At 53.7% G+C, this 27,033-nt stretch overlaps 3 protein-coding genes and 1 long non-coding RNA gene across 5 annotated transcripts in view; 2 read left to right on the top strand and 2 right to left on the bottom strand.

The window, feature by feature from the left end:
- Positions 1 to 57: 57 nt before the first annotated feature.
- Positions 58 to 3,988, bottom strand: LOC123650807. Its single transcript, XR_006739493.1, has 3 exons — positions 3,790 to 3,988; positions 306 to 472; positions 58 to 212 (listed from the first exon to the last, which is right to left on the bottom strand). It is a non-coding gene; the product is annotated as an uncharacterized LOC123650807 (long non-coding RNA).
- Positions 3,808 to 6,345, top strand: LOC123650806 (histone H3.3A). Its single transcript, XM_045569940.1, has 4 exons — positions 3,808 to 4,081; positions 4,560 to 4,697; positions 4,807 to 4,960; positions 5,051 to 6,345. Exons 2-4 carry the CDS (start codon positions 4,570 to 4,572, stop codon positions 5,177 to 5,179), a joined length of 411 nt encoding a protein of 136 aa, XP_045425896.1. The 5' UTR covers positions 3,808 to 4,081; positions 4,560 to 4,569; the 3' UTR covers positions 5,180 to 6,345.
- A 9,379-nt stretch (positions 6,346 to 15,724) lies between these two features.
- Positions 15,725 to 21,178, top strand: GALK1 (galactokinase 1). Its single transcript, XM_045569938.1, has 8 exons — positions 15,725 to 15,981; positions 16,851 to 17,040; positions 17,454 to 17,573; positions 17,767 to 17,902; positions 18,024 to 18,205; positions 20,387 to 20,537; positions 20,612 to 20,774; positions 20,861 to 21,178. Exons 1-8 carry the CDS (start codon positions 15,817 to 15,819, stop codon positions 20,930 to 20,932), a joined length of 1,179 nt encoding a protein of 392 aa, XP_045425894.1. The 5' UTR covers positions 15,725 to 15,816; the 3' UTR covers positions 20,933 to 21,178.
- ITGB4 (integrin subunit beta 4) overlaps positions 21,141 to 27,033 on the bottom strand; it is a 29,926-nt gene continuing 24,033 nt past the window's right edge. The window contains exons 31-40 of one of the 2 annotated variants that reach the window (XM_045569936.1): positions 26,765 to 26,947; positions 26,542 to 26,673; positions 24,063 to 24,296; positions 23,758 to 23,916; positions 23,122 to 23,271; positions 22,373 to 22,561; positions 22,133 to 22,288; positions 21,885 to 22,049; positions 21,682 to 21,792; positions 21,141 to 21,575 (exon numbers count right to left, since the gene is read on the bottom strand). In XM_045569936.1, coding sequence (XP_045425892.1) covers positions 21,436 to 21,575; positions 21,682 to 21,792; positions 21,885 to 22,049; positions 22,133 to 22,288; positions 22,373 to 22,561; positions 23,122 to 23,271; positions 23,758 to 23,916; positions 24,063 to 24,296; positions 26,542 to 26,673; positions 26,765 to 26,947 — 1,619 coding nt within the window. In that variant the 3' untranslated portion in view covers positions 21,141 to 21,435. The remainder of the gene's footprint in view (positions 21,576 to 21,681; positions 21,793 to 21,884; positions 22,050 to 22,132; positions 22,289 to 22,372; positions 22,562 to 23,121; positions 23,272 to 23,757; positions 23,917 to 24,062; positions 24,297 to 26,541; positions 26,674 to 26,764; positions 26,948 to 27,033) is intronic. The other variant, XM_045569937.1, reaches the window with a different exon arrangement.

Below are 27,033 nucleotides of genomic sequence, written 5' to 3'. Positions count from 1 at the left end.
GAGTTGTGGTCCTGTGTTCGGCTGGAATTTTACCTTCGGCAGAGGGTTGCTGGCGAAGCACGGGACCACAATACCCAGGGATCTTTGCAGACGGTGTCCCGGATGCTGACGGCTGGCGATGGCTTCTGGGAATTGCAGTTCGGTCGCGGTTCTCGTTTTTTACCAGCGCGTTTTCAGTTTCATAGGGAAGCCTTTCCTTGAAATTGGAGTTCCTGGAGTAGAAGGGCCCTAGAGTTAGGGAGGCCCTAATGACTTCTGCGAAACAGTTCCAAGTGTAATTTCACTGCCAACAGTGTAATAATTACCTTGCCTCCATACTTAGTACACCTCGGGCACGGTTCTAACGCCGGCTCGGAGCAGTGCCTCCAAACAAGGCTTAAGAATCTGTATTGTCGGTGCTTAACTCTGGGTCTCTGAACTGCAAACACCTGGAGTCCGCCAACATCCTCTTCATCCCTGCGGCCGGACTAACCTGAGAGGCATGAAAGAAAGTCAGCCTGCTGGAAGTAAGCTTGAGAAAGCTTTGCTAAAGAAGAGTTGCACTACACAGTGCTGTTCACGCGGTTTTGCCGAGGCGCTTCATTTGCCTTTACCAACCCCGAAACCTGGAACTCCACGACTTGGGTCCCTTCTCTACTCGACACCTGGCCTGACCAACTTGTTTCCAGTACATTAAGGGCCAAGGAAGAATTTAATCTCCGCCTAGAATAGTCTCTGAGGTACACTGACAAGTTGCAGGGGTGTTGAGAAGCATCACAATAGTGTCCAGAGGAAAGACCTGGGTTTGAGTAAGGGATGCAAGTTATTATCCACTCTAAGTTCCTTATTAGGACGTTAGTCTTTTTACTTAGGAAAATATCTTAGCCCTGTTCGCTTCCAAAGCCAAAGTTCTTAGGTTTATAAAATAAGCCAGTTGCCCTAGACATAGACATTTTATTCTGTGAGCTTTAGAATGTTTTTCATAGATATTTGAACAATTGACATTTAACTTTTCCAAATGGAATCTATTTCAAATCCATTGTTTCTAATTTACATTTAATTAGATGGAATTATGTTAGCTAATGATTGTCTCATTGAAGAAACACTTTCCGAATAACCTTAGGAGTGAAGGATGGTGGGGCTAATGGAAAATTTTTAGTGTTTAAGAGTGACACACACTTATTTTATTTAGCTCGGAGTTACTTCACATCAGAAGCCAAATTGTCAGTTTACAGAGTGGAGAAACTTATTTGCTAAACAGGCCAAGTCAATTGTTTAGCCACTAGGGGCGTTTGAAAAGGAAAAATTCCAAAAAGACAAATAAAAGTTGTAGTGTACTGCTTTAATCCTAGGATTAAATCCAGGTAATTCATTTATATGTTATTCCCAAAATACCTGTGTGATTTGACAGGAGAAATGCAGTTCTCAGCACTAGATTTTAAATAATAGATGTATACCATGAGCTTCAGAGTAAATGTGTACTGGAAGAAGTGGGAGATGATATCATCCAAACTGCTTAATTTACAAAAGAGGAAACTGAAACCCAGAGAAGTTAATTAACTTGCACAAAGTTACTCAGTAAATTGGTGACAGAACAGGAACTGACTAGGACGGTAGCCTACATGCTGCATCACATTCACTATTGTTTTCATTGTATAGACATTTTCAGTTCTTACCCCTTTTTTCTCTTGCTTTTCCTTCCCAGTACCAATTTAGGAAAAGGAAAAACATACCTGTATGACTACCAAGTAAGAGTGGCAGACTATTTCCACTAATCCTCAAGTGAATGAATATAAATCCATACCTTGTTTCTCCTGGAATGGTTTTAGTTTCTCTCTAATAATTAGCAAAACTGGAAGGAAAATAGCAGAGGCATGGAAATGACAGGGCTCTATATCGCCTAGAAAAACCGTGGAACACAAAGGCTGGTCAATTTAGAAGCATTCCTCCCCCAGGCCATTTGAGTAGTCAAAAAAAGATGACAAGGTGTGTTTTGGTTGAATCCCACAGCATTTGACAGCCTCCTGTGTGCATCTAAACAGTCCCCTGTATCTTAGCTGGTTCTGAGAACAAAGCATGAGCCTCCATCTTAGTTTCTCTTCTCAGCATGGCATGAATGAAATAGGGTAATTTTTCCCTACCTCCAAAGTTTTGAGTAGAAGGCAGAAATGAAAGTTGGTTATCACATAAAAGGTTAAATATATCATGATTAAATACATATTGTGCATGTTAAGATTCAGAAGGCTGACATAATGAGAGGAATTTGGTATGAGAAATTGAGCCAAAAATGAGCTGTTTCAATTTGTGCATTTTTTTCTCACTATTGATACTGACACAGACCTTTTGGTGTGGCAAGTAAATATTGTGGTATTTGTACCTATGTACAATAATCCTGAGTTGAAATCTATATGTGCCTGTTTCTGCTACTTTTTATTTTAACAATTTAAAATATTCGGTGAACCAAGAGTCAGAACTATGGTGTAGAACGTCCAAGGCTCTATTTCAATTTTCTGGCTTTTGCTTGGCTGGTCTTACCTTAAGCCTACTTTGGGATTTTATATACTTGAGACATCTGGAGAACTGAATATTGTAGTCCATACAAGACATTTAGACAAAGGTAGGAATTAGCATTTTTACACATTTGTCATGTTTCTTCAGAAGTAATACTTGCCAGGGTATAATGTTCAACACAAGGGCACATATTTAGTTATCTTTCATTTATTCCTTATGGACACACAAATACTATAGTAGGGTTATTTCCTTTCTGGATGTAGTCATTTCATTCAGTTAAATTACATAATTTAAGAAATACGTTTCCTAGTAGGTTATTACTTCTTGTTTAACTCTAAGCATATTGAATTCACAAAATATTTTGTGACAGTCTAAAAACATATAAAACAGTACTTGTAAAATCATTTATTGATGTTTCTTTTCTTTTTTAAAAAGAGACCCTATTCTTGCAGACGTTTGTTTCTTTGTATCTATTACTTACCCCTCCTCGGCCCACCAACAAAGGAACTTCTTTTTGGTTAAAAATGTATATGCATGCTCGCGGGCACGGTGGCTCAGGCCTGTTAATCCTAGTACTCTGGGAGGTCCAGGCGGGAGGATTGCTCAAGGTCAGGCGTTCAAGACCAGCCTGAGCTAGAGTGAGACCCCTGTCTCTACTAAAAATAGAAAGAAATTAGCTGGACAACTTGAAATTCTATAGAAAAAATTAGCCAGGCATGGTGGCACATGCCTGTAGTCCCAGCTACTTGGGAGGCAGAGGCAGAAGGATTGCTTGAGCCCAGGACTTTGAGGTTGCTGTGAGCTAGGCTGACGCCACACACTCTAGCCCAGGCAACAGAGCAAGACTCTGTCTCAAAAAAAAAAAAAAAAAGTATGTGCATGATATAAAAAATACTTGATAATATGTAATATGATTTACTGAATTCTAATTCTCACGCTATGTACTTACCTATCGAAATCTTATGAAAACTAAATAATCCAAGGAACACATTTTATTTTACATTGGAAAATATTTACAAATCTTCACTAAACTAGCCTCTCCTGCATTTTATTTGCTTGATGCACATAAGCTTAGGCTCCTTCCCATCTGACTTTCTTAAATCCTGATAGAGACCAGTGCAATTCATTTGCATTGACTTTCTATTGTAGAGCTTTGGAACCAAGGGAAGGATCCAAACATAGCTCCATTTTATCCAATCAGACGAGCCGCTTAGTACTAAGCTCTGATTTGTCCATTCCTCTTTCACCCATCCAATCATTAGGCCACTTTAACAGCCAATGAGCGGCCTGGATACCCACCAATCAAGGAACGGTGCCGAAGCACGGCCTTTGTGTCGGGGGATGTCAGCGCGTCGGCGAAGGCGTCCACCAATGGAAAAAGTCGTTGGTGTATGCAAATAAGGGCTCTATGACGCAGAGACGCAGCGTGAAGCGTGGATATAAAAACGCAGACGTCGGGGGGGTTTGGAGCGCAGAGCGGTTTGGTCGTTGGTTGGGAGGGCGTCTTTCCTTTGCTCTGCGACTGCGGTTCTTCAGTGGGCGGCAGAAGCGGCGCGGTGGTCTGAGAAGTGGCCAGAGACTTCGGCGTTGGGTAAGCGTTCGCGGGTTCAACCGTGATGTGAAACTCTGCCAGCCGTTGATGCCGCGAGTCGCGGCCGTTGGGAGCGGATTGCCGAGTGATGGGGGCCGCCCGGGCCGCTGGCCTCGGCTGTGGGGCCGGGAAGTTCCTCCTCGGGGCTTCGTTCCGGAACTGCGTCTCCTCCTCCTTCCCGGTGATGATTCAGAGGCCCCGACGCCGCATTCCGGGCAGTCAGGCCGCCGCCCGTCGAGGGAGGGAAGTGACTCCTCCCCGCGCCCCCCCTCCCCGGGGAGGCTGCTCCACTCGCAGCCTGAGTCATTAGGGGAGGGGGAGGAGGCGGCGGCCCTCGGCCATCTGCCGCGGCGGGGCGGGAGGGCGGCACTCGCGGCGCGGCCGAGGCGCGGAGCTGTCCCCCACACGCAGGGAGACAACCGAGGGGGCGGCCCGGAGCCAGTGCCACGCGAACTCACTTTTGGGGCGTCTTCCTTAGGTAAAAGAAAATGGCTCGAACCAAGCAGACTGCTCGTAAATCCACTGGTGGGAAAGCCCCCCGCAAACAGCTGGCCACCAAAGCTGCCCGGAAAAGCGCCCCCTCTACCGGTGGGGTGAAGAAACCTCATCGCTACAGGTAGGCGAAGCCGAAAGCGAACAATGACTCGCCGCGGCCGGCTTGGTGCGGTAACGCGTTTCCCGCGCCGGCCTCGGTGTCCGCTCACGCTCCCCTTTGCCCGCTTCAGGCCCGGCACCGTGGCGCTTCGAGAGATTCGTCGCTACCAGAAGTCGACTGAGCTGTTGATCCGGAAGCTGCCTTTCCAGAGGTTGGTGAGGGAGATCGCCCAGGACTTCAAAACCGACTTGAGGTTTCAGAGCGCGGCCATTGGTGCGCTTCAGGTAGGAAGACAAAGGCGGGAGCGCGGGAGGAGGGCTTGTGGGCTTCTCCCCTCGGAGGGAGTTTAATGGTGTGACTCTTGTCCTCAACAGGAGGCTAGTGAAGCGTACCTGGTGGGTTTGTTTGAAGATACTAATCTGTGTGCCATCCACGCTAAGAGAGTCACCATCATGCCCAAAGACATCCAGTTGGCTCGCCGGATACGGGGGGAGAGAGCTTAAGTGAAGGCAGTTTTTATGGCGTTTTGTAGTAAATTCTGTAAAATACTTTGGTTTAATTTGTGACTTTTTTTGTAAGAAATTGTTTATAATATGTTGCATTTGTACTTAAGTCATTCCATCTTTCACTCAGGATGAATGCGAAAAGTGACTGTTCACAGACCTCAGTGATGTGAGCGCTGTTGCTCAGGAGTGACAAGTTGCTAATATGCAGAAGGGATGGGTGATATTTCTTGCTTCTCATGATGCATGTTTCTGTATGTTAATGACTTGTTGGGTAGCTATTAAGGTACTAGAATTGATAAATGTGTACAGGGTCCTTTTGCAATAAAACTGGTTATGACTTGATCCAAGTGTTTAACAATTGGGGCTGTTAAGTCTGACCATACATCACTGTGATAGAATGTGGGCTTTTTCAAGGGTGAAGATACAAGTCTTAACCACAGTGTAACTTACAGTTTCCTTAAAAAAAAAAAAAAAAAGTAAACCTGGCAGCTATAGAATACACTATGTGCATTTATAATAGCTATTTTATATATTGTAGTGTCAACATTTTTAAATTAAATGTTTTACATTCACAAGTGGTGGGGAGTCTGTCATTAAGGTGTGTGTAATTTAGAGTCCAGTTGGTTTTCTCCTAACTAGACTGCACTTGTTTTCATGGTAATACAATGCTATGTGCATTATACCTTGCTTAAGTCCTCATTCTACCACATGTTAACTAACCCTCTAGCTGATAATGCAAACACTAACTGGGGGATTTTATTTATAAGGGCTCTAGAATAAAATACGAGTTATTCACACCAGCATCATCTGTTACTAATATTCTGAAGAACTAGTTAGTGCAGCTTTTCATTGTGTTGTGGTTGGTCTCTCATAACTAGGTTGAGTTTTGCTCCTCTAAGAGGAGACGATTCCTAAGTTTTTTTCCTTGTGGAGTTTGTATTATAACCCTTAGTGTAAACTTGCTGTAGGGGAGGAGCACACAACTCCAGTTCATTGAACCTCTGCTGGTTAAGATGGTATTGGGTTAGGTTACATCTGGTTACTGTCCTGGAAAAATCACTTAGAGATGGCCTTCCAAGTGGTTTTAAAATTTTTCCTTCTATTGAAGTTTTTAGGCCAATTATGTATGTTGGCTAAATTTATGAATAAACTTGTTTATCCAACTAAGTGTCAAAAATCTAGATTGAATATACAAAACTTTAATACATCCTTTAGGTTCTTTGTGTCCTAGTGTTTGAGCTTAGGTTTCAGGTTTTGTTTGGTAGACAACGAAACCTTTTATTTACAAAGATGATTATAGAAAGCATGTAAACAACTCTTTGCTCTAAAAAGATACCATGATACTGCCATATTTGCAGTGTGGGCCTAAGATGTATTAATACGCTTTTCTGCCTGCTGCCCACCCCCATGGTGCACAGTCTCACAGATGTAGAATTCATTGTTGGTCTAAGCCACCTTTTCAGTGTGAAACCAGTTTTCTGGAGTAGTGATGGCCACTACTAAAGCAGTATATATAAATGTCAGCAAGACGTGGCCGTAAGAGGCACCAGTTATTAAAGCATTCCATATGTTTGAAGCCAGTAGCTCTGTAGAAAGAAAACCTTGGCCTATTAAAATTGCTTTTTAAAAAATCAAAGTTGGACTAGTTTCAAATTTTAAGGGGCTTTAGGAGGCTAGAGAAAGTAGCTGTCTTTGGGGTCTTGGTAACTTGAGTCAGTCTTCTCTATATAGGAGATGCAGATGTCAAAGAATCCAACACAACAATAATGAACTGGTTTTCTAGGTAAGCCATTATAACCAGATCTGTAACAAGCACACCCATTCTGACAATTTCCTCAAGGTGTGCTTCTGAATGAGACATCCTAGACATTGGAATGTGCTGTGCTTTGGAGCGTTTGAAAGCCCAAGCAGAGAAACAGCCATGGTGATAGCTTATTTTAGTACCTGTGATAACCCCAAGTGAGTGATGCAAGTGAACCTTCTCGCCCAGCCTGCATCCTGATGTAGAAGGTTCTTGGATTTTATTGGGCAGCTTGGAATCTGCTGCTTAAATGGTGTAACTTGCACTTCCACACTTGGAGTACACTTAACCCAGAAGGCAAAATATTTTTTGGTTCTCAGAAGCTGCCCATACAGGATATCCCTGGGTAAGGGCAATGGAGCAGAGTCTGTAAGGAGAAAAGCAAAAGTTGGAGCTGGTGAAGGTATCCTGTGCCCTTGATGGATAAGACAAAAATAAAGTTTTTGAAGTTACAAGATTTTCTTGTTAATGGTTTTCATTTGAATGATGTTTCTTTTATGAACAAAATTGGGGAAGTGTCTGAAAAACATTGCCTACTGACTTGGCAGGGGAAGCACATTCAGTAATAAGTCCCTATTAAGGTGATTATTAGCTGCTGCCCAGGACAGTGCTAGTTTATGCCTGTGGAACTCCTGTATTCTAGTGTGTCTGAGGCAGGTGCGTAGGCTCAGACCTGTAGTCCCAGCTAAGGCGGGAGGATCACTTGAGGCCAGGAGTTCCAGGCTACAGTGCACTGAATAGCCACTGCATTCCAGCCAGCGCAAAGTAGCAAGACCTGTCTCTAATAAAATAGATACGTATGTATATACTGTGCCTCTGTTTACTGTCAACTGTCTCGATTGGCAAATTATATGGTCATCCTGCCTAATTATAGCATGGTGATATGTGCTGGGGATGTAATGAATCTTGTATAAAGACAGATCTCAGAAAAATAAGCTGGGTCCAAAGTGCTTATCCCACTAGATTTCTAATTATACTACCTTCAATTTTGTAAATAAGAATTTGTTTTGTTTCTTTAAACTTAAATAAGGGTATTTTAACCAGGAACATGGGCCCAGGAGTCCATAGTTAAGTGTAACTGTGTAACGGGAGAGGAGGCTTGAACAGAAAGATGAGAACCAAGTGTGGAAGGAGGGCAATAGGTGCTTCCTCACTGAGGGTGAACCTAGCCTCTGGCCTGGCTGCAACTTCTGAGTGAACACCTGGCCTCTAGCCGTCTTCCTTAAGGGCACTGGCTAGGGTGTCCAGGACAAGGGAGACCGCTTGGTTCAGAACTTCTGGGAGCCAGAAGGACCTCTGGTACTTTCAGCCCTCCCCAACTTGCCCACCACACTGGTCTGGACTAGGAAGCGTCAGCCAGAGGGAAGAACAGGCCCAAGAGAGGCCAGCAAGGAACACTGCTTACCGCTAGCCAGACCTCCCCACTCTGCTACTTTCCCCCAACCAGGGACCTCTGTTGCCACCTGGGCAATGTCTAAATGTATAGGGAAACAGGCCCCAGAGCTGACTGGCTAGACTGGAAAAGTATAGTTTCCCACTCATTTATTTATTGGATCATTCCTCAGCTCTCCCCAACAGCGGTCCCTGCTGCAGCTCTTCCTACCTGGCTCCTTCCAAATACTGCCTCCTGCCTGGTGTCAGGGCTGGGGTGTGTGCAGCAGTTGGAAAGCAAGTCCTCTCTCCTGGATCACCTTCAGGTAGGCCAGCAGAGGGAGGAACAGGTGCAACATGGTCAGCTGTCTGCAATTGAATCATCAGGAAACACAAATGTTCCCAGCCTGCGTTCAGATTCAGAGCCTCAGGCCTGTGGCCAATCTAGCCTGCCCAGAGAAGGGCCAGGTGGACAGTTTTCACTCCTGCAGCTGTTGTCTTACTGGGGGTGCTGTGGTCCACTGGGCATGAGAGCCTTGAGCCTCCACCCTGGCATCCTGGCCCCACTGCTGTCTCCCCATCCCTTGGAGTGGGAGCATTTCTGTCACCTTACCAAAGGAATCAGCCCACTTCCCTCAGCCCCACCGCAGCTGAGCTGGCTATACCTTTCCTGGGCCCTCATAGCCTCTTCCATCCCTCACCCCTGTGGTGCTCCTACCTGTCCCCTGTGGGCATTCCTCAGGGAGATGCCCTGATCTCAAGGATGTCACCAGTCTGGATCACTCCAGCCAGCTGCACCTAGCTTCTGGCCAGCAACTTCTGCAGAAAAGCTGGCCTTCCAGCTGCCTTCCCAAAGGCAAGCCTAGAGGAAGGGAAGAAGGACCAGGCCCCTGCCCAAGTTGCCAATCCAAATCCCACAGCACCCCCAGGGACAAGATGGAGGGTGCGGTGGCTGGTCTTTTGGCTCCTTGATGCTGTTGTCAGCAGGTCTGGGGAATGAGGAAGGCATAGATGGGTGCAGCTGGTGCAGCCCACCACAGAGGGGCTGGCAAAAGGCCTCTATTGCTAGGGGCTGTGCTGTAAGGAGGGGCCAGAGGTTGGTGTCCTCCCCCTGAGGGACGCCTGCTCCCTGTGGTCCGGCAGACTGCCCAGCAGCCCCTGGCAGTCAATGATCCCACTCAGACACCATAATCTCTCCAAGCAGAGTGTCACAGGACTTCTACATGTGCCCCAGCCTGTCCTGGTATCTTCACCTGCACACATGCCCAGTGTCCAGCAGGGGCCAGTCTTGCAGGTCAGGCACACCTAGGAGCAGCGGAGGGCTGTCCACCTCCCCATCTACCCATTGCCCTTCTCCCATGCAGGAAGCTGAGAGGTTCTGCAGTCACCCCCTACTGGGCAAGCAAGGGGAGGGGTCTGTGGCCCCTGGAGGCCACACACGATCTGGAAAGCAGTGCAGAGGGAGGGATATGGTCGGACAGCCAGAGTCTGGGACCATCTCACTGGCAGCTGCTAGCTCCAGCCCAGGAAGCTGCAGTTCTGGGAATATACATGGTGGGATGGAGAGTGGGCAGAAAGGAAGAGGTCCCTCTCAGACACCACCAGGACCAGTGACAAGAGGGCTCTGAGAAGGAGAGGCAGGTGGGCTGCAGGCTTAGGGCAGGTGGCCTTTTGCTGAGGGGTGTTTGAGGGACTCCGCATGTCCACATGGAGGAGGTACCTGGGCTCCATTAACCTCAACTCCCTTCCCACCTCTGATGTTGGACACACACCTTCCCGTGTCCCAGCACTGGGCCAAGGAGGTCCAGAGGGGGCAGGATGGGCTTGGGGCCAAGGCCCAGGTGTCATGGGCCCAAGGATCCTACTGCAGCCCACAGGCCCCTCCCTCCCCTGCTCCCTGCCCTCAGTTCCTGCCCGCCTCCAGGGGCCTGGGGCCTGGGCAGCAGCAGTGCCAGCCAGCAGCTTCCCAGCCAATGAGAGGTGCAAGAACAGACAGCCTCAGCCCTGAGCTGTCAGCTGCATCTTGTAAGTGTGGACTTACTCCCTGGCCATCAACAGGGTGGTCGTCAGCCTAGAGGGCAGAAACTTCAAGGACAGAGTAGGGACACCAAATAAAGACAAGGCCTGCAGCTCACTTCTGTGAACAGGGACATCTGAGGACAGGAAGGGACGAGAAGTTTCTGGTGTTCCAAAGGCAGGGACTGAGTCTTGCCTGCCCTGGAGTCATGCCTGGCACACAGCAGAGGTTCCAGGCATGTTTGCTGACCAAACCAAATAGCCCCCACCCCTGGCACAGCTGACTGGATCTGCTCCTGGCACAGGTGGCAAACAATCAGTCTGGTTCCCAAGAGCTTTGGTTACAGGCCTGGCTTCCAAACTGGGAGTGTTCCATGAAGGAACTGGGGCTCCAGTGGTCTGGGAGAGCAGCTGCCCTTCCTGTCCCTCACTAAGAGGCTGAGCTTCAGATCTTGAGACTTTCATAAGCAGAGGCTACAGCAGTCCAGGGTGCTCATGGGGACAGGGTAGTGGCTGAGAAAATGGTCTCAGGGTCAGATAGACCCAAGTTCCAGGCCCAGTTGTCCCACTCAGATGAGTTCTTTAACTTATCTCTGCCTCCTTTCTTCATCTGTGAGATGAGAGTGCCTCCCCAGGATGCTTGTAAGGATTTAATTTTTTTTTTTTTTAATTTCAGCTCATCATGGGGGTACATAGGTTCAGGTTGTAAGGATTTAATTAAACAATCTGTGCAAAGCTTGGATATGGCAAGTTCTCAGGTGACTTTGAAAATACAGTATTTAGCCTGAGCAACACAGCAAGACACTATCTCTAAAAAAATAAAAATAAAATAAAAAAGTACAAAAATTAGCCAGGCATGGTGGCTCACACCTGACCCAGCTACTTCGGAGGCTGAGGCAGGAGGATCACTTGAGCCCAGGAGTTGGAGGTTGTCATGAGCTGTGATGACCCCATTGTACTCTAGTTCCGGCAACAAAACAAGACCCTGTCTCAAAAAAAAAAAAAAAAACAACCCAGAAAACAGTGTTTGACAAAAGAAGCTATGTGTTACATGTGCTGACCAACCAGTACTGCCCTGCACGTGCACTCTAGCTGGATATCAGCCTATCAGCCGGGAGATCTGGGCTTACGCATGCTCAGTATTAGCATTATCAATATTATAGAAGCTGTTATTAATATTACAGCAGGACAAAGGGAGCCCAAATCAGGAAATAGGGTAACTCTTTGGGAACAACAATAAAAAGAACCTCCCAGAATGGGTGGTGAGCTGGTGAGCAACTTCCTGAGAGCAAATGTTTTCAGAGATGTCAGTTTGGGAGATGTGGACCCAAGTCCCATCAGGTAATCAGGCTGTGTTGCAGCTGCAAAGCCAGAACTGCATCAAGTGTACAGACCTTCATCACATGAAGAAAGACCAAGTTGGCTGGGCACGGGGGCTCACACCAGTAATCCTGGCACTTTGGGAGGCTGAGGTGGGAGGATCGCTTGAGGCCAGGAGTTTGAGACCAGCCTGGGTAACATAGGGAGACCCTGTCTCTATAAAAAAATTTTAAAAAAGAAAAATTAAGGATAGCCCCAAGAGGTGAGAATTTGGCTTTAATGTGGGATACAGACATGGGCTCCAGCAGAGAAGAGGCATCCTTGGAGTGCCTGTCCTCAGTATTAGGCTAGGTCTCACCGTGGCCTGGACAAAATTCCTTAGCAACCTCTAGACCTGTCTGGGTTGCCAGACAGCCCGGGTGGTGTGGTATTGCTACCACTGAACAGTATGTCCCTATAATGGATATTACTGGGAATTCTATCACGACGCCTCAGCCTATGTGACAGTTGGCTCTCGCTGTGCTGATGCAAGCAAGTTTCCCAACCAGCAGAGCAGAGGACAGACCTTAGAGTGCACTGTCCCATTAAAGTGCCACCTCTCTGCCAACCCTGTGACATCTGGCCAGGAAATGGGAGGGAGGGTCAAAGGTCAAAGTAGACTTCCTTTTGAACAAATTTCAGGTAACACAGTAGACAGGATTGAAAAAAGAGAGTAAACACATCTCCCCAATAAAATCAATGTTTCAGAGTCCATCTTGAACAAATGGATATGCTTCCCCTTAGAGCAAATCCAGGTTTTTCAAGAAAAACTGAAACAATACAAAGGATGAAAACCGGTCAAATGGGCGTGTTTTCAATTAAAATGAAACAACAGAAATAAAAATAAGATGTGGGCTTCAAATCCTCCTCCCTCCTCCCTTATGCAGGAAGCTGTACTGCTCAGCGCCTTTATCTCAGTCGGAGGGGCAGATTTGTGGCCAAGTCTGCCACACCGTGAGCACCAGAGGCTTTTTATCTTTCTGGTCAGTTGCACGCAGGAGAGCCCAACAACGCCTGTTGAATTAATGGACAACTGATAATAATAGCAAACATTTACTGTGCTTACTAAGTACTAGGTGCTGGCTGGGCACTTTACGAAGATTAGCTCATTCCATTCCTTTTTTTTTTTTTTGAGACAAGAGTCTCGCTCTGTTGTCTGGGCTAGAGTGCCGTGGCATCAGCCTAGCTCACAGCAACCTCCAACTCCTGGGCTCAAGCAATCCTCCTGCCTCAGCCTCCCGAGTAGCTGGGACTACAGGCATGTGCCACCATCCCTGGATAATTTTTTCTATATATATTTTTAGGTGTTCAGCTAATTTCTTTCTATTTTTTAGTAGAGACAGCTCTCGCTCTTGCTCAGGCTGGTCTCGAACTCCTGAGCTCAAGCGATCCTCCTGCCTTGGCCTCCCAGAGTGCTAGGAAAACAGGCGTGAGCCACCGCGCCCAGCCTATTCCTAACTTTTAAACAGTTTTATTGAGATACACGTACCATACAATTTACCCATTGTTAAGAATTTATTTTATTAATTTTATCTTTTTTAGAGATGGGTCTCACTATGTTGCCCAGCCTGGTCTTGAACTGCCAGGCTCAAGCGATCCTCCTGCCTCAGCCTCCCGAGTAGCTGGAACTACTGACACTAACCACCGCACCCTGCTCAATTCACCCATTTAAAGTGTACAACTCAATGGTTTTAGTATATTCACAGATATGTTCAACCATTGCCAATTTTAGAACATTTTTCTTACCACAAAGAGAAACCAGCACCCAGCACCCTTTAGCTATGACCCTGTTGCTTCCCTCAGTTCTAAGCAATAACTAATTAAATTTCTGTCTGTGTAGATTTGCCTATACTGGACATACAATGGGTGGTCTTTTGTGACTGCCTTCCTTCACTTACCATAGTATTTTCAAGGTTCATCCATGGTTTTTATTTTTCCAAAGACTAATTTTTTCCTGAAGGGTTCGTACATGTTGTAGCACGTATCAGTACTTCATTTCTTTTTGGCTTAATAATATTTCCATTGTGGCTGGGCGTGGTGGCTCACGCCTGTAATCCTAGCACTCTGGGAGGCCGAGGTGGGTGGATCGCTCGAGGTCAGGAGTTCGAGACCAGCCTGAGCAAGAGCGAGACCCCGTCTCTACCAAAAATAGAAAGAAATGATTTGGACAGCTAAAAATCTATATAGAAAAAATTAGCCGGGCATGGTGGCGCATGCCTGTAGTCCCAGCTACTCGGGAGGCTGAGGCAGGAGGATCGCTTAAGCCCAGGAGTTTGAGGTTGCTGTGAGCTAGGCTGACACCACGGCACTCACTCTAGCCCGGGCGACAGAGCGAGACTCTGTCTCAAAAAAAAAAAAAAAAAAAAAATTTCCGTTGTATAGCTATGCCACATTTAGTTTATCCATATGTCCCCCCCTTTTTTTTTTCAGATTCTTCTTGGCCTCTCTGTGCAGCATCCTTCCTGCAGGGTGTGGGGCAGGACCCCTTCTGAAATGGGGGTCTTATGACCCACAACCAGACAAGGCAGGGCATAGAATTTCTTTATGGAAAGGCAGGGGAAAGGAGGGCAGAGGAAGGTTGGAGAGAGAGGTTGTTTTCTGAGGACTAAAGCACCCCAACACTATAACAAAAGTCTGTAACAAGAGGTTGGGCACGGTGGCTCATGCCTGTAATCCTAGCACTCTGGGAGACCAAGGCAGGAAGATAGCTTGAGTGCAGGAGTTTGAGACCGGTCTGGGCAACATAGCAAGACCCTATTTCTACAAAAAATGTATTATTAGACTCTGTTTCCAAAAAATAAAAAATTAAAAAATTCAATAAAAGACTGTAACAAGGGATGTGGGAGTCATGAGCTGAGAACTGTGGTCACATCTTTGATGAACATTTGGGCTGTTTCCATCTTTTGGCTAATGTGAACAGTGCTGCTATGAATATTCCTGTACAAGGTTTTGTGTGGACCTATGTTTTCAATTCTATTGAGTATATACCTAGGAATGAAATTGCTAGGTCATATAATAAGATTTTGGTTTTTTTTGAGACAGAGTCTTGCTCTGTGTCCTGGCTAGAGTGCCCTGTCGTCATCCTAGCTCACTGCAACCTCAAACTCCTGGCCTCAAGCAATCCTTCTGCTTCGGCCTCCCAAAGTGCTGGATTCCAAAGTGCGGAGCCATGGCACCTCCAAGCTACACCCTTGGCCACAGCTCCCCACACAGCCCCCACCCTAAGCCCAGGCAGGCTGCTTTTCCCGCCTTTCTGTTCCAAGGTCTCATATGGGATGGGCAGTTGTGGATGGTCATCCAGGCAGGGACTGGGGCCAGCCTGAAGGTTTAGGATGCAGACTGCCAAGAAAGGAGTGGGCACATGGCTACACATCTGAGACCGAGGCTCCGGGGCTGAGGAAGCACCTGCTGGGGCCAACAGCACAACCTGCCTTGGCAGCTGTGGTAGGTCCTTAGAGGAGGGACTGGGCTCATTGCTCCACCGTCAGGAGCTGTTTATTATCCTGGAAAAGGAGCATGTAAAAAGTGACTCTCTGGTCACCACCAAAGTTGGCTGTCCTTATCTCTATTTAAACTGAGTGCCAGGCCACCCTCTTGGAGGCCAAGATCAGGGGCTGGTGACCTCTCACAGCTGCTGGCCCTGAGGACCTACGAGATCCCTTTGGGAAACCCAGGTTTGCCGGTGGCCACGTTCATACCCCTGGCTGTGCGTGTGGTGGTGGTGAGGTGAGGGCACACGGAGAGGCACCAGGGCCAGGTCTCCCAGTGATGCCAAGTGCCACTCAGGGCTCCCACAGGAGCGGGTACCCACTGGTTTTCCCCAAAGTCCAGAGAGAAGGAAATTACCCGGAACACAGAATTCCCGGGGCCGCGGGCCCAGCAGGCGGATTCGGACCGGAGTTGCGGGCGGGGGCGGGGCCAGACGGGGGCGGGGCCAGACGGGGCGGGGCGTCCGGCCGCCGGGACGCGGGGGTGGCGGGGGCGGTGGGGGCGGGAATGTGCGCACCGGGTGCGTGCGGCCCCGCCCCGAGCATCCCGCGCTCACGGGGCTGAGCCTGGCGGCCTCGCCGACCTCCGCACTAGCGCCATGGCTGCAGCGAGGCCGCCCCCGGTCGCGGAGCTGCTGGCCGAGGCCCGCCGGGCCTTCCGGGAGGAGTTCGGGGCCGAGCCCGAACTGGCCGTGGCGGCGCCGGGCCGCGTCAACCTGATCGGGGAGCACACGGACTACAACCAGGGCCTGGTGTTGCCCATGGTGAGGGGCTGCGCTGGGGAGCCCCTGAGCCGCCCCTGCCGGCTTGTCCGCCAACGGGGCGGTTCTCCGGGCGCGGGCCGGCGCGTTCTCGCCGCGTGGAGCGTGGGGCGTGGGGCGGGCAGCCGAGCCTCGGGGACGAGCACACGGGGGAGACCCGGGCACGGGCGGCTTCTCACGTCCGAAAGGAGGAAGCCGGGCAATCGCGAGGAAGTAGCTGGGAGAGGGTGAGCGGACGCCTCTGCGCTCAAGCCCGCCCTCTGGGGGCTGCTGCCATTCGCCCCCAGCCTGGGAGCGTTTGCCCGTTAAACTGTGGAGCCCTGTGCCCGACGCAGAGGGGGACACTCCGGACCTCTGGCCACCGTGGGCCCCCAACTGCTCACCTGGGCGAACACAGCTCTCAGCCTCCTGGCCCAGCCATTCGATTTACAGAGGAGTAAACTGAGGCCGGGCGAGGGCTAGTGACCTGCTCAAGGTCACAGAGCTGGTTGTTGGTGGGCCTGCGAGTAGAGTGAGGCCTCCCAGCTTTCAACCTGGGGCTCTTCCCGCCCGACTGTGCAGCTTGGGAAGTGAGTGGGGCGGGTGCATCCGAGGCCACCCCCAAATGGGAAGGCATTGGAACTCCCTGATCTGTTTGCCATTTGAGCTAGCTCTCTCGACCCCTTGCCCGACCCCTGGCCCCACAGCTCGGGGCAGAGTCCAATTCACTCTGGCTGCAGCTAGCCCGGCCTGGAGACCCAGGGGGCGGGGCTCAATCCCCCAGGCTCACTCCCTGAGCCATGCCACTTCTCCTTCAGGTTGAGCCTGGAGGGCATGTCACTGTCTGCTGGAGGGGGCTTATTCCATCAGTGGGTCCTTGTCTCTTCTTCCAGGCCTTGGAGCTGGTGACAATGCTGGTGGGCAGTCCCCGAGCAGATGGGCTTGTCTCTCTTCTCACCACCTCTGAGGATGCTGATGAGCCCCAGCGGCTGCAGTTTCCGCTGCCCACAGCCCAGCGCTCACTGGAGCCTGGGACCCCCCGATGGGCCAATTATGTCAAGGGAGTGATTCAGCACTACCCAGGTATGGGGTCCAGGCCTGGGTCAGGTTCATGCTGGTACTAGGAGTGTCATCTTACAGCGACAAAGCCCACTCAGTCATCTAAAACACCGTGGGAGGCTTGCAGGGTGGAGCATCGGATTGTGCAGATGAGGGAACTGATGCTGCGACAGGTTCTGGAAACTTTCCTGTTACATGATTGGAGGAGCCAGGATTCAAACCCCAGGGGGACAACTAGGAACACGGTCCCAGCAATCTCAGAGAGTGGGAAAATGGAGGGTGGTGGGCCCCTTGACCCAGCAGGTGGTAGCCCCTGACAGTTGACAGTCGCCCTGGGAGCAGCTGCTAGGCTGTTGCCTTCCTCCTGGGACACGAGCCCTTCCTGTGCCCATCCTCCCAGGCAGCCATCTGACCATCACCCATTCCTTCCCCCACAGCTGCCCCACTCCCTGGCTTCAGTGCAGTGGTGGTCAGTTCAGTGCCCCTAGGGGGTGGGCTGTCCAGCTCAGCATCCCTGGAAGTGGCCACGTACACCTTCCTCCAGCAGCTCTGCCCAGGTACCACCTGGGCCCCAGCCCCTGACTGAACCCTCCTTCCCTGAGGTCCCCTGGTGGCCAGGGCTTCTGTGGCTGGGTGGGGGTAGGGGTGGAAATCTCCCTGGAGCATCATGGGAGGTACTGCTTCTCCCACCAGCCCACCCCTTGTGTCCCCTCCTGGGCCCCAGCCTGCCCACCTCACCCTGTATTGCAGACCCAGGGGCGATAGCCGCCCGGGCCCAGGTGTGTCAGCGGGCCGAGCACAGCTTCGCAGGGGTGCCCTGTGGCATCATGGACCAGCTCATCGCACTGCTGGGGCAGAAAGGCCACGCGCTGCTCATTGACTGCAGGTCAGGGCTCCCTCGTGCCCTCCCACCTCCTGCTCAGGAGCTCCCGGGTGAAGTGTCCACTGCCTGGGACAGCAAGCAGACACTTGGCCTTATCATTTTCCCCACTCTGACCTTACTCCAGGTCCCTGGAGACAAGCCTGGTGCCACTCTCAGACCCCAAGCTGGCCGTGCTCATCACTAACTCCAACGTCCGCCACTCCCTGGGCTCCAGCGAGTACCCCCTGCGGCGGCGCCAGTGTGAAGAAGTGGCCCGGGCACTGGGCAAGGAGAGCCTTCGGGACGTGCAGCTGGAGGAGCTGGAGGGTGAGAGCTGGCCGGGGCGCTTTGTCCCAGAGATGGTGGGGCTCCCTGCTGGCGCCTCAGCATGGCCTTGGCCCTTCTGGGCAGCCCAGATCGCTGGGGCCTCCCTCCATGCTCTTCCACTCCCCACAGACCCTGCAAACCTGGGCTTCCAACCTCAGCAGGGCTGCCTGAAATCCTAAAATGGCTTAATCTAATCAGAGAATCCTATTTCCATTGTGGGAAATGTGGACAAGTACCAAGTAGAAACTAAGAAGCTATAAGGCCACTACTCAGAGATCACCACTGTTATTGTCACATATTTTCTTCTCATGTTTTTTGACATTTGTCTTTTCAAAATTGAGTATATGCAATATTGTCACTTGCCCTTTTTTTACTTAATATTATCTCAGAGTCCTGTCCTATGCCATAAAAGGTACATCATGAACATGGAGTTTTAATGCATATTTCAGACAGGTGCTCTGTCATTTGCTTACCTGTTTTCTGATACATCTCATGCTGTGACAAGCTTTTTTATGTATGTCTTTTTTTTTTTTTAAGAGACTGGGTCTCACTATGTTGCCCAGGGAGTATTCTTAAGGTTTCTGATACCTACACATGGCCAGGAAGGTAGTCTGTTTAAGAGTTCTAAGGACATAAAAATACTAACTTGTTTAATTCCCTTGAAACTTTGTAAAGCAGATACTTTTACCATTCTCATTTCTGATGGATGGGGAATCTATAGTAAGGCAATGCTGAGATTTGAACCCAGACAGCTTAGCTCTACAGCCCATGCTCTTGGCCACTGTACCATGCCGCCCACACTAGGAGTTGTGTGCTTCCTGGTAGTGTGGATGTGCCCATCTCAGGGACACTGGACAGCCCAGAGGGACCGTCCTGTCCTGCTTTGTGAACTGTCACATTCTGCAGGCAGCCCTTCCTTCAGACGTGCCCTGCCTGCTCTGTGTAGATGACCTTGGCCCAGGGTTTCACGCTTGAGCACTTGTGTCCCTCCTCCTCACCCCAGTCTTTCCACACCTCTCCTGGGTCTCCTGCTAACTAAGGAGCAGTGCTGCCCCTGCCTGGTCCAGGGTCCTGCCCTAGCAGCCCCCGCCCCTTCTCTTGCACCTGCCTTCCTTCCTGTCCTCTGCCTGCTCCTTCCCTTCTGCCTCTGGAACATGTTCAGTTTCCTTCCCTCCCAAAACATTGCCCCGTTATCTCATCTCCACTCCTTACTTTTCCGGGTCTGCCTGCTCCTCTCCCGTCCGGGCCCTGACAGCGCTCCCAGGGCTGCTCCCCTCCCCCTTGGCCATCTGCTGGTGCCTCCCCCAGGCTTTGTCCTCAGCGCCCAGCCCTGGCCACCACTGAGGACTCAGCCCGCAGCCCCCCGCTGTCCTGGCTGCAGCCCTGCGTTTCCAACTCGGGTCCTGCAGCCTGTACCCCACCAACAACTGAACCCATCGTCCTTCCTCCCCACAGGCTTCTCCTGACTTTCCTTGTCTGTGATTTCCTCACCCTGCCACTCCTGTTTGAGACCTGAGTCACCTGAGTGCTCACTGCCTCCTCTCCATTTAGGCTGCCCTCCCACTCCTGCCTCTGACTGCTGTCTCTCCTTTCCTCCCCCTCCAGCACGCCCCTCAGTCCCTGGCTGCCACCTGGGCTCCTGGCGCCCACTTCTCCCAGCTCAGGCCTCTTGCGCGGGGTGCTCACTCTGTCCCTCCTCTGCTCCAGACCTCTGTGGCCCACAGAACTGAGCAGCAGAGGCCTCTGGCCCTCAGGGCTGCCCATGCACACTCAGCTTGCCCTCCCACCTCAGCTTGAGCCAGGTGGGACAGCCTGCTGCCCCCTGTCCCCCTGGAGCAGCAGCCTTCAGGCTCCATGTTGCTCCTGCGTAAACATCAGCAGAATTTCTTCTTTGTCCTGCTCTGTTGTGGGCAGCAGCGTCCCGCTCACCTTGGAAAGCACCGAATTCCATTCCTCAGTGCACCCGAATGATGCAGGTGTCCCGTCCTGCAGTTGAGGCAGGCAGGCGCTAAGGGGCTCTTCAGAACCGAGCCTGAGACAAGCAGGCCTGCGCCCCACACCTCATGTCCCCTGCCCCTTCACTGTTGAGTGACCGGCCAGGGCCACTGCCGGAGCCATCCCGGGCCCTCCCCCAGTGCACCGGCCCTGGGAGGCGGGCTGCCCACCGCTTTCCCTCCCCAGCTGGCAGAGAGCTGGTGAGCAAGGAGGGCTTCCGGCGGGCGCGGCACGTCGTCGGCGAGATCCGGCGCACAGCCCAGGCAGCGGCCGCCCTGAGCCGCGGGGACTACAGAGCCTTCGGCCGCCTCATGGTGGAGAGTCACCACTCGCTCAGGTGAGGCCCTCGGGTGCCCCACACCTCCCGGGCACAGGCTGGTCCCAGGCCCACCCCTCCCATATCCTCTGCAGGGACGACTACGAGGTGAGCTGCCCTGAGCTGGACCAGCTGGTAGAAGCCGCACTCTCTGTGCCCGGGGTTTACGGCAGCCGCATGACAGGTGGTGGTTTTGGTGGCTGCACAGTGACGCTGCTGGAGGCCTCCTCTGCTCCCCGTGCCATGCAGCACATACAGGTGGGTGGGCACCAGGGCTTGGGTGGGCAGGAGAGGTGGGTTCCCAGGGCCCTGCCCGTCGCTCAGACCCAGCCCTTTGTCCCCAGGAGCAGTACGGGGGTACCGCCACCTTCTACCTCTCTCAAGCAGCTGACGGCGCCAAGGTGCTGCGCCTGTGAGGAGGCGTCTCCAGACGGCACACAGCGGGCACAGGGCCTGGCAAGTCATGCAGTTCTGTGCCCGGCGCCCACCCAGATGCAGACATCTGGGCGCTCAATAAACCTGTGCCTCCAACCATGGTACCGCCTGCCTCCAGAGGTGGGTGTGTGCCTGGGCGGTGGGCTGGCACCTCTCAGGCCCTGGAAGAATAGACAGGGCGGGGCCAGGCAGTAGCAAAATATTTTATTAAATGCTTGTCCTTGTCACGCTGGTCCTGGTTCTTTGGTTATAAATGGGTTTAGGCCCAGAGTGGGGGCAGCCAGAGGGGCTTTCTGGGACCTCTGTCCGCTTCATGCCTCCCAGAAGACACCTGCTCCTGCTCTGTGGCCAGAGGCGCTAGCCCTGGGATCAGCATGCGACGGGGCTGGGCCCCCAGGGGTCCAAGGATGAAGTAGCTGAGGCGGCACCGGGGAAAAGAGGTGGGGACGGGGCCCAGGTTCCAGCATACGGTGGGGCTGGGGATTCAGGTCTGGAAGAACTGTTGGTCCACCTGGGTGCTGAGTGTTCCACTGGTGGTTAGCGTCCTACTCACAAACTCCTGGGTCACATGGCGGGTGAGGGAACCACCTGCCTCCAGGCGCTGGGACCCCAGGGTCAGTCCGTCTGTGGGGGAAGAGGCATTGAAGGACTCTACCTGCGTCCCTGCCCGTCTGTCTGTTAGCTCTGTGCTCCCAGGAGAGCCAGTATCCCCTGCCCCTCGGTGACTCACCCACTAGGAAGGGCTCGGTGGTGCTGGTGTGGGTGGTGGTGATGCTGCTGTACTCGCCTTGCAGTGGGTGCTGGAAGAGCCCGGGGTGGCTGCCCAGCTGCGGGAAGGGGCCTGGAGCACGCGGATCGGCCAGTCAGAGGGTGGTGCCAGGAGAAGGCGTGGCCAGAGAAGGGCTGGGGGCGAGGAAGTGGGCAGGTGCCTACCTCCATCCTGGGACTCGATGGTGATGATGCCCTCACGCTCTGGCCCAAAGCCCTCGGTGGTCCTGGCCTGCACCTTGAACTTGTAAGGCACGTTCTCACTGAGGCCCGGCACTGTCAGCCGGCTCTCAGGGTTGTCTCCGTCCACTCGGAATGTGGTGGCTGGCCCTGAGCAGGGAAGATGCCTTCAGCCTCTGTGGCCCTCTCTCCACCCCTGCCTTGGCCACCCCTGCCCCCAAGGCAGGCAGCACCTCCTCCTTGGGCCATCTCACAGGTCACCAGGTAGCCGAGGATGTCGCCATTGGGCCTCCGTGGCCGCTCCCAGCTCAGCTGCAGTGAGTCTGGGCTCAGGGCGGTGAACACCAGGGGGCCTGGGGCACTGGGCGTGCTCAGTGTGAAGGCGGAGCCTGGGGACAGCAGAGGGAGGATGTCAGCGTGTGGGCGGGGGGTGGGCCCGATGGGGGCGGCTGGGGGGTGAGGGGCCAACTCACCTGGCAGGGGGCAGAGTGGGCTCTGCGGGTGCACCTGTGATTCGATGGTGATGACCCCCTCGCGCTCTCGGCCCCAGCCCTCCTGGCTCTGGGCCCGCACGCGGAACACATAGGAGTGGTTGGGCAGGAGGTCTTCCACCACCACTGAGGTTTGACCAGGGTTGGGGATGTTGAGCTGGTGCAGCTCACCTGTGGGGTGAGGTGCAGGCAGACAATAGAGCAGCATTACTCCCACACCTGGCCTAATCCCCTTCTTCCCTAGGCTGCAATTAAGACCTGGTCATCACCCGCCCAGGACTGGCTGTGCTTTGGGTATAGTACAACCAGTACTTTGGGTATGGCTGGTTGTTCAGATTGTGCACTATGCAAGAGATGCATGCAGCCTGCAGTCCCATCCATGCTCTGGCCAAATCCTGTGCCCTGGCCAGGGGCCCAGGTCATGCTGCTTCAAGTGTGTCTTCCCAGAAAAGTGCCATTTCTCAGTTACCATCAAGGCTCTGGGTCCCTGGGCCAAGGAGGCCTTATTAGGCAAAACCTAGCAGAGGGAATGACCAGGAGAGAGCCCCAGGGTGGTGGCCTCAGGAGAGGGGAGGCAATGAAGGGGAGGATGGGGTGAGAGATACTCTTGGAAAGGCAGGTGGAGGGGTTAGTGCCCAATGGACCTGACACAGCCGAGGTGCCCCATGTGTCACCCTAGGGCCAGCCTTGCAGGGCTATTACCCCGACACCCAGCAGCAGCCGTGCCTCACCGCCACTCAGCAGCTGGTACTCCACGCTGTAGCCCTGCAGTGCCCGCTCGCACTGGGGCTCCTGCCAGCTCACTTTCAGAGACGTGGGCCCCAGGGCGGAGAACACCAGGCGGGTGGGGGTGTCAGGCACACCAGAAGTCAGCCGAGAGTCTGGAGACAGGAGACCACAGTCAGCCTGAGAGGCAGGGGCTGGGGTCTCTGGTAGGAGTCACAGTGCAGCCCCTGACCTCCCTCTCAGCTGGCGCGTCTACAACTGACCGCTGGCTGGCAACGCACTCCCCCTGCAACACCCTGTCCAGGCTGCCCAGCACCTCCCGCACGTTCTCAGAGTGGGTGCCGGCCCTGCCTGTGCCCAGAGAGGGCGAGCCCCGTGAGCCTGCCAACCCCCACGCCCATCCCCTCCTCAGCTGGCCTGGCCCTTTTCTGTCCCCGCCCTGCACCCACGAAGGGCAGAGGCAGTGTTAGGCATCAGCACGGATGAGGGTGGGGCAGGTGGTTAGCTCCTGTGGGTGGGCAGGGTCCTGTGGATGGAATGGAGAGTGAAGCAGTGAGCACAGGTGGTGGCTGCCGTGGTGGCTGGATGACGTGGAGCAGAGCAGGACAGCCGTGGAGACAGGAGGGCCACCCCTGTACTACCTGGGCCCCATGAGGGCGCTGCTGGCTGCCCAACGAGGATTATAGAATCTCGTGTGCCCCTGGAGTGGGGGGACCCCTTCATCTGAGCCCGACTCCGGGGCCCCAGGGCCCAGGACAGCGGGAGCCTGCTCCTCCCGTGTTCCCAGATGGGAGGGAGGCCTAGGGCAGGACAAAAGGAGAGTGAGAGGAGCAGGGAGCGTGTGTGCGCGTGTGCGTGTCTGTTTTGGAGGACGGGCCCTGGGGGTGGCAGACTGCCCGAGCCTCCAGGAGCTGGAAGACACGCAGGATCAGCGGAGGTCACTCACCGTGGGAGGAGAGGGAGGTGAGGGTGGAGTAGTCCCTGGGCATGGTCGAGTGTGAGTGCTCTGTGCGGGTCAGCGAGTGGTAGTCCCGTGTGAGGGTGGACGATGTGCTCAGCACTCGGTGGGGCAGTTGTGGGCTCAGGTGGGTGCCATAGGCCGCGTTGGCCACCGTCATCCTGTGCAGGGAGTTGGCGCTACCCGGGAAGGCAAAGTCCATCCGGCCGTTTACCAGGTGCTCTGCAGGGGGAGAGCAGGGTCACTCACTCTGGTCAGGCCTGCAGCAGACCTGGAGCCCCTGGGGCGGGCTGTGGCCCTGGGAATTCCTGGGATTGCTTACCCTCGGGCCCGTTGTGTAAATGTAACCAGTCTCCCTCAAAGCACCAGGGACAGAGGCCCCACGTCCCTGGAGGAGTCCAAGGGTCTCAGCCCATGTCCTCTGGCTTGCCAGTATGGATAGTCTAAGCACAGCTGGCTCTAGCTGGGGGACTTACTGCCCCTGTAGTCAGCCTCACCCTGGGGAGAAGCCAAAGACTTCCCTCTTTTTTTTTTTTTTTTTTTTTTTTGAGGCAGAGTCTCGCAGTCTCACTCTATTGCCCAGGCTAGAGTGCAGTGGCATCATCATAGCTCACTGCAACCTCCAACTCCTGGGCTCAAGTGATCCTCCTGCCTCAGCCTCCTGAGTAACTGGGACTACGGGCATGCGCCACCATGCCCAGCTAATTTTTTTCTATATATATTTTTAGCTGTCCATATAATTTCTTTCTATTTTTTTAGTAGAGATGGGGGGGGGGCGGAATCTCACTCTTGCTCAGGCTGGTCTCGAACTCCTGACCTGGAGTCATCCTCCCGCCTCAGATTCCCAGAGTGCTAGAATTACAGCCTTGAGCCACCGCGCCCGGCCCTTTGCAGCCCTTGCTGGGTCTACTTGGGTACCGCGGGCAGAACAGACTTCTCAAGCTGTGTGCCCCCGGCTGGATAGGCGGTAAGGAGGGGTGACCGCTCGTGGGAGCAGTCCTGCCCTGGGGGTGCCCTGGCAAGCCCGCCTCTGCAGCTGATGCCCTGGCCGGCAGGACACCAACGTGGGCAGCCCGGCTCAAAGTGAGGCCAGGCGGCAGCGCAGGTGCCCAGCCGGCGGGCGCGAGTGATCCTCGGTGCGGGGTCGGGGCGCGGCCGGGCTAGCCTGTCACCTCCGGCCGGCCCCGGCGTCGCGCCGCGGGGCAGGCTGCCGCCCTCTCCGCCCGGGTCCCCCGCGCGGGGGTCGGCGCTGTCGTCCGGGGGCCCGCCGGGCGCCTCGGCGGCGTCGGAGGAGCGCCCGCTGCTGGCCGACAGGCGCGGGATGAGCTCCGGGGGCAGCCGCCACGTGACGCGCCGCAGGTCCAGCTCCTCCCCCAGCAGGGGCTCGAACTTCCAGCCGCCGCCTTGGGAACAACGAAGGGCCGCGTTGGCACCGCCGGGGGGCGCGGGGGCGGCTGCGCCGAGCAGGGCCGGGCGGGCGGAGGCCGGCGGCGCCTCGACCAGAGCCCGTCCTCCCGGCTCTCCGGGTCCAGGTGTGTGCGGGGCGGGGGCTGCGCGCTGCCGACCCTGAGACCCTGCCCCGCTCGGCCCCGCCGTGAGCCAGTGCAGCCCTGGACCAGGCAGGGGCCTGGGGGAGCCTGGGCGCTGTCACCAGCCGTGTGGTCTCCCTTACATTACTAACCGCTCTGAGCCTCAGTTTCCCGTCTCTACAACGGAGAGCGTCATCTCTCCCCTGCCTGCCTCCCAGATAAAGTTCCAGAAGCCTCGGAGCACTCTGAAGGTAGTGTTAGTAGCAGCTGAGCTGAGTCTCCTGATTCCTACCCGCTGCTCTACCGTCAGCCCCAGGGGACAAGTGTGTTTATTGGGGGGCCTGAGGCAGGGCTGCGATGGAAGAAAATACAAATAAGTGGGCCCGGGAGGATCATGGTGTTGTGTGATTATGTAGATCAGAAAACTGAGGCTCAGAGAGGGTAAGTGATTTATCCAATGCCCCACAACAGAGCTGAGCACACTCTGCACCACAGTGTGCCTCGAATCAAGGAGGGAGGAACAGAGCCCGTGCCAGTGTTACTGCCTTGGCTCCCCCCACCCTCACCCAGTGGTGCTCAGGGATCCCGCTGGCTGTGCCCACTGTGCCTCTCACACAGGTCTGCCCCCGGAGGTGGCCTGAGTGTCCTGACTCCATGGCCCAGCTGGTGAACCTGATTCAAGTCACAAAGCTGTTGCCACATGGTCTCGTGCTCTTGAAGCGGTGTGTCCTTGCACGAGCCTGTGTGCATCCGCCCCACCCGGGCACATGTTCCTGTGCCCTCATACACAGCTCTTGTCTGAGGCTGAGAGGGGACTTCTAGTCTCGACCTCTGTGCTCTGTGGCCGCCGGCCCCTTTGCTCTCTCTGGACACCAGTGGCAGCCCCACCATGTACCCAAGACCCACACCTTTGTCCCGTAGACCCCAGGCCCACTCACCAGTGTCATCGGAGACGCTGGGCCTCTGGCTACCGGACGGGGAGCGCAGGACGTCATCGCTGTACATGAGGAAGCTCTCGTAGTCCTCCCCACCCTGGGCGTCCACAATGGGGATGTCGGGGATGATGGGGACTGCAGAGTGGGAGGAGGTGAGCTGATCCCAGCTGTGGCCCCTTGCCCACTCCCCCATCTGCCCGCCCTGCACCTCCTTGGCCCCACTCACTGGACATGGGCCGCTTGGGCTGGGTGGCCAGGTTGATGATGGCCTCCCGCTCGGGCCCCCAGCCAGCCCCATTTCTCGCCTTGACCGTGTAGCGGTACGGCTGGGACTCCCGAAGGTTTTCGATGAGCAGCATCCGGTTCTTGGGGTTGTCAACCAGCACCTTCTTCATTGGCCCAATGGGTCCTGGGGCAGGGAGAGCACTTCAGAGGAGTAGCCCAGGTTCCAGCCAGGTCCCAGCGCTGTCTCTGACATAGTGGGACTGACTGACA

This window comes from Lemur catta, chromosome 15 (genome assembly GCF_020740605.2).
Source record: "Lemur catta isolate mLemCat1 chromosome 15, mLemCat1.pri, whole genome shotgun sequence".
NCBI classification, from domain to species: Eukaryota; Metazoa; Chordata; class Mammalia; order Primates; family Lemuridae; genus Lemur; species Lemur catta.
The sequence above is the reverse complement of the archived record's forward strand: the minus strand, read 5'-3'. Positions and strand labels throughout refer to the sequence as shown.

What these genes read in the sequence shown, in the direction of transcription:
- GALK1 (XM_045569938.1), top strand. Translation starts at nt 15,817, where the DNA reads ATGGCTGCAGCGAGGCCGCCCCCGGTCGCGGAGCTGCTGGCCGAGGCC. An exon ending in AGGGCCTGGTGTTGCCCATG is followed by an intron (nt 15,982 to 16,850) that starts GTGAGGGGCTGC and finishes CTCTTCTTCCAG; the next exon opens with GCCTTGGAGCTGGTGACAAT. An exon ending in CCTCCAGCAGCTCTGCCCAG is followed by an intron (nt 17,574 to 17,766) that starts GTACCACCTGGG and finishes CCTGTATTGCAG; the next exon opens with ACCCAGGGGCGATAGCCGCC.
- LOC123650806 (XM_045569940.1), top strand. Translation starts at nt 4,570, where the DNA reads ATGGCTCGAACCAAGCAGACTGCTCGTAAATCCACTGGTGGGAAAGCC. An exon ending in AAGAAACCTCATCGCTACAG is followed by an intron (nt 4,698 to 4,806) that starts GTAGGCGAAGCC and finishes TGCCCGCTTCAG; the next exon opens with GCCCGGCACCGTGGCGCTTC. An exon ending in CGGCCATTGGTGCGCTTCAG is followed by an intron (nt 4,961 to 5,050) that starts GTAGGAAGACAA and finishes TGTCCTCAACAG; the next exon opens with GAGGCTAGTGAAGCGTACCT.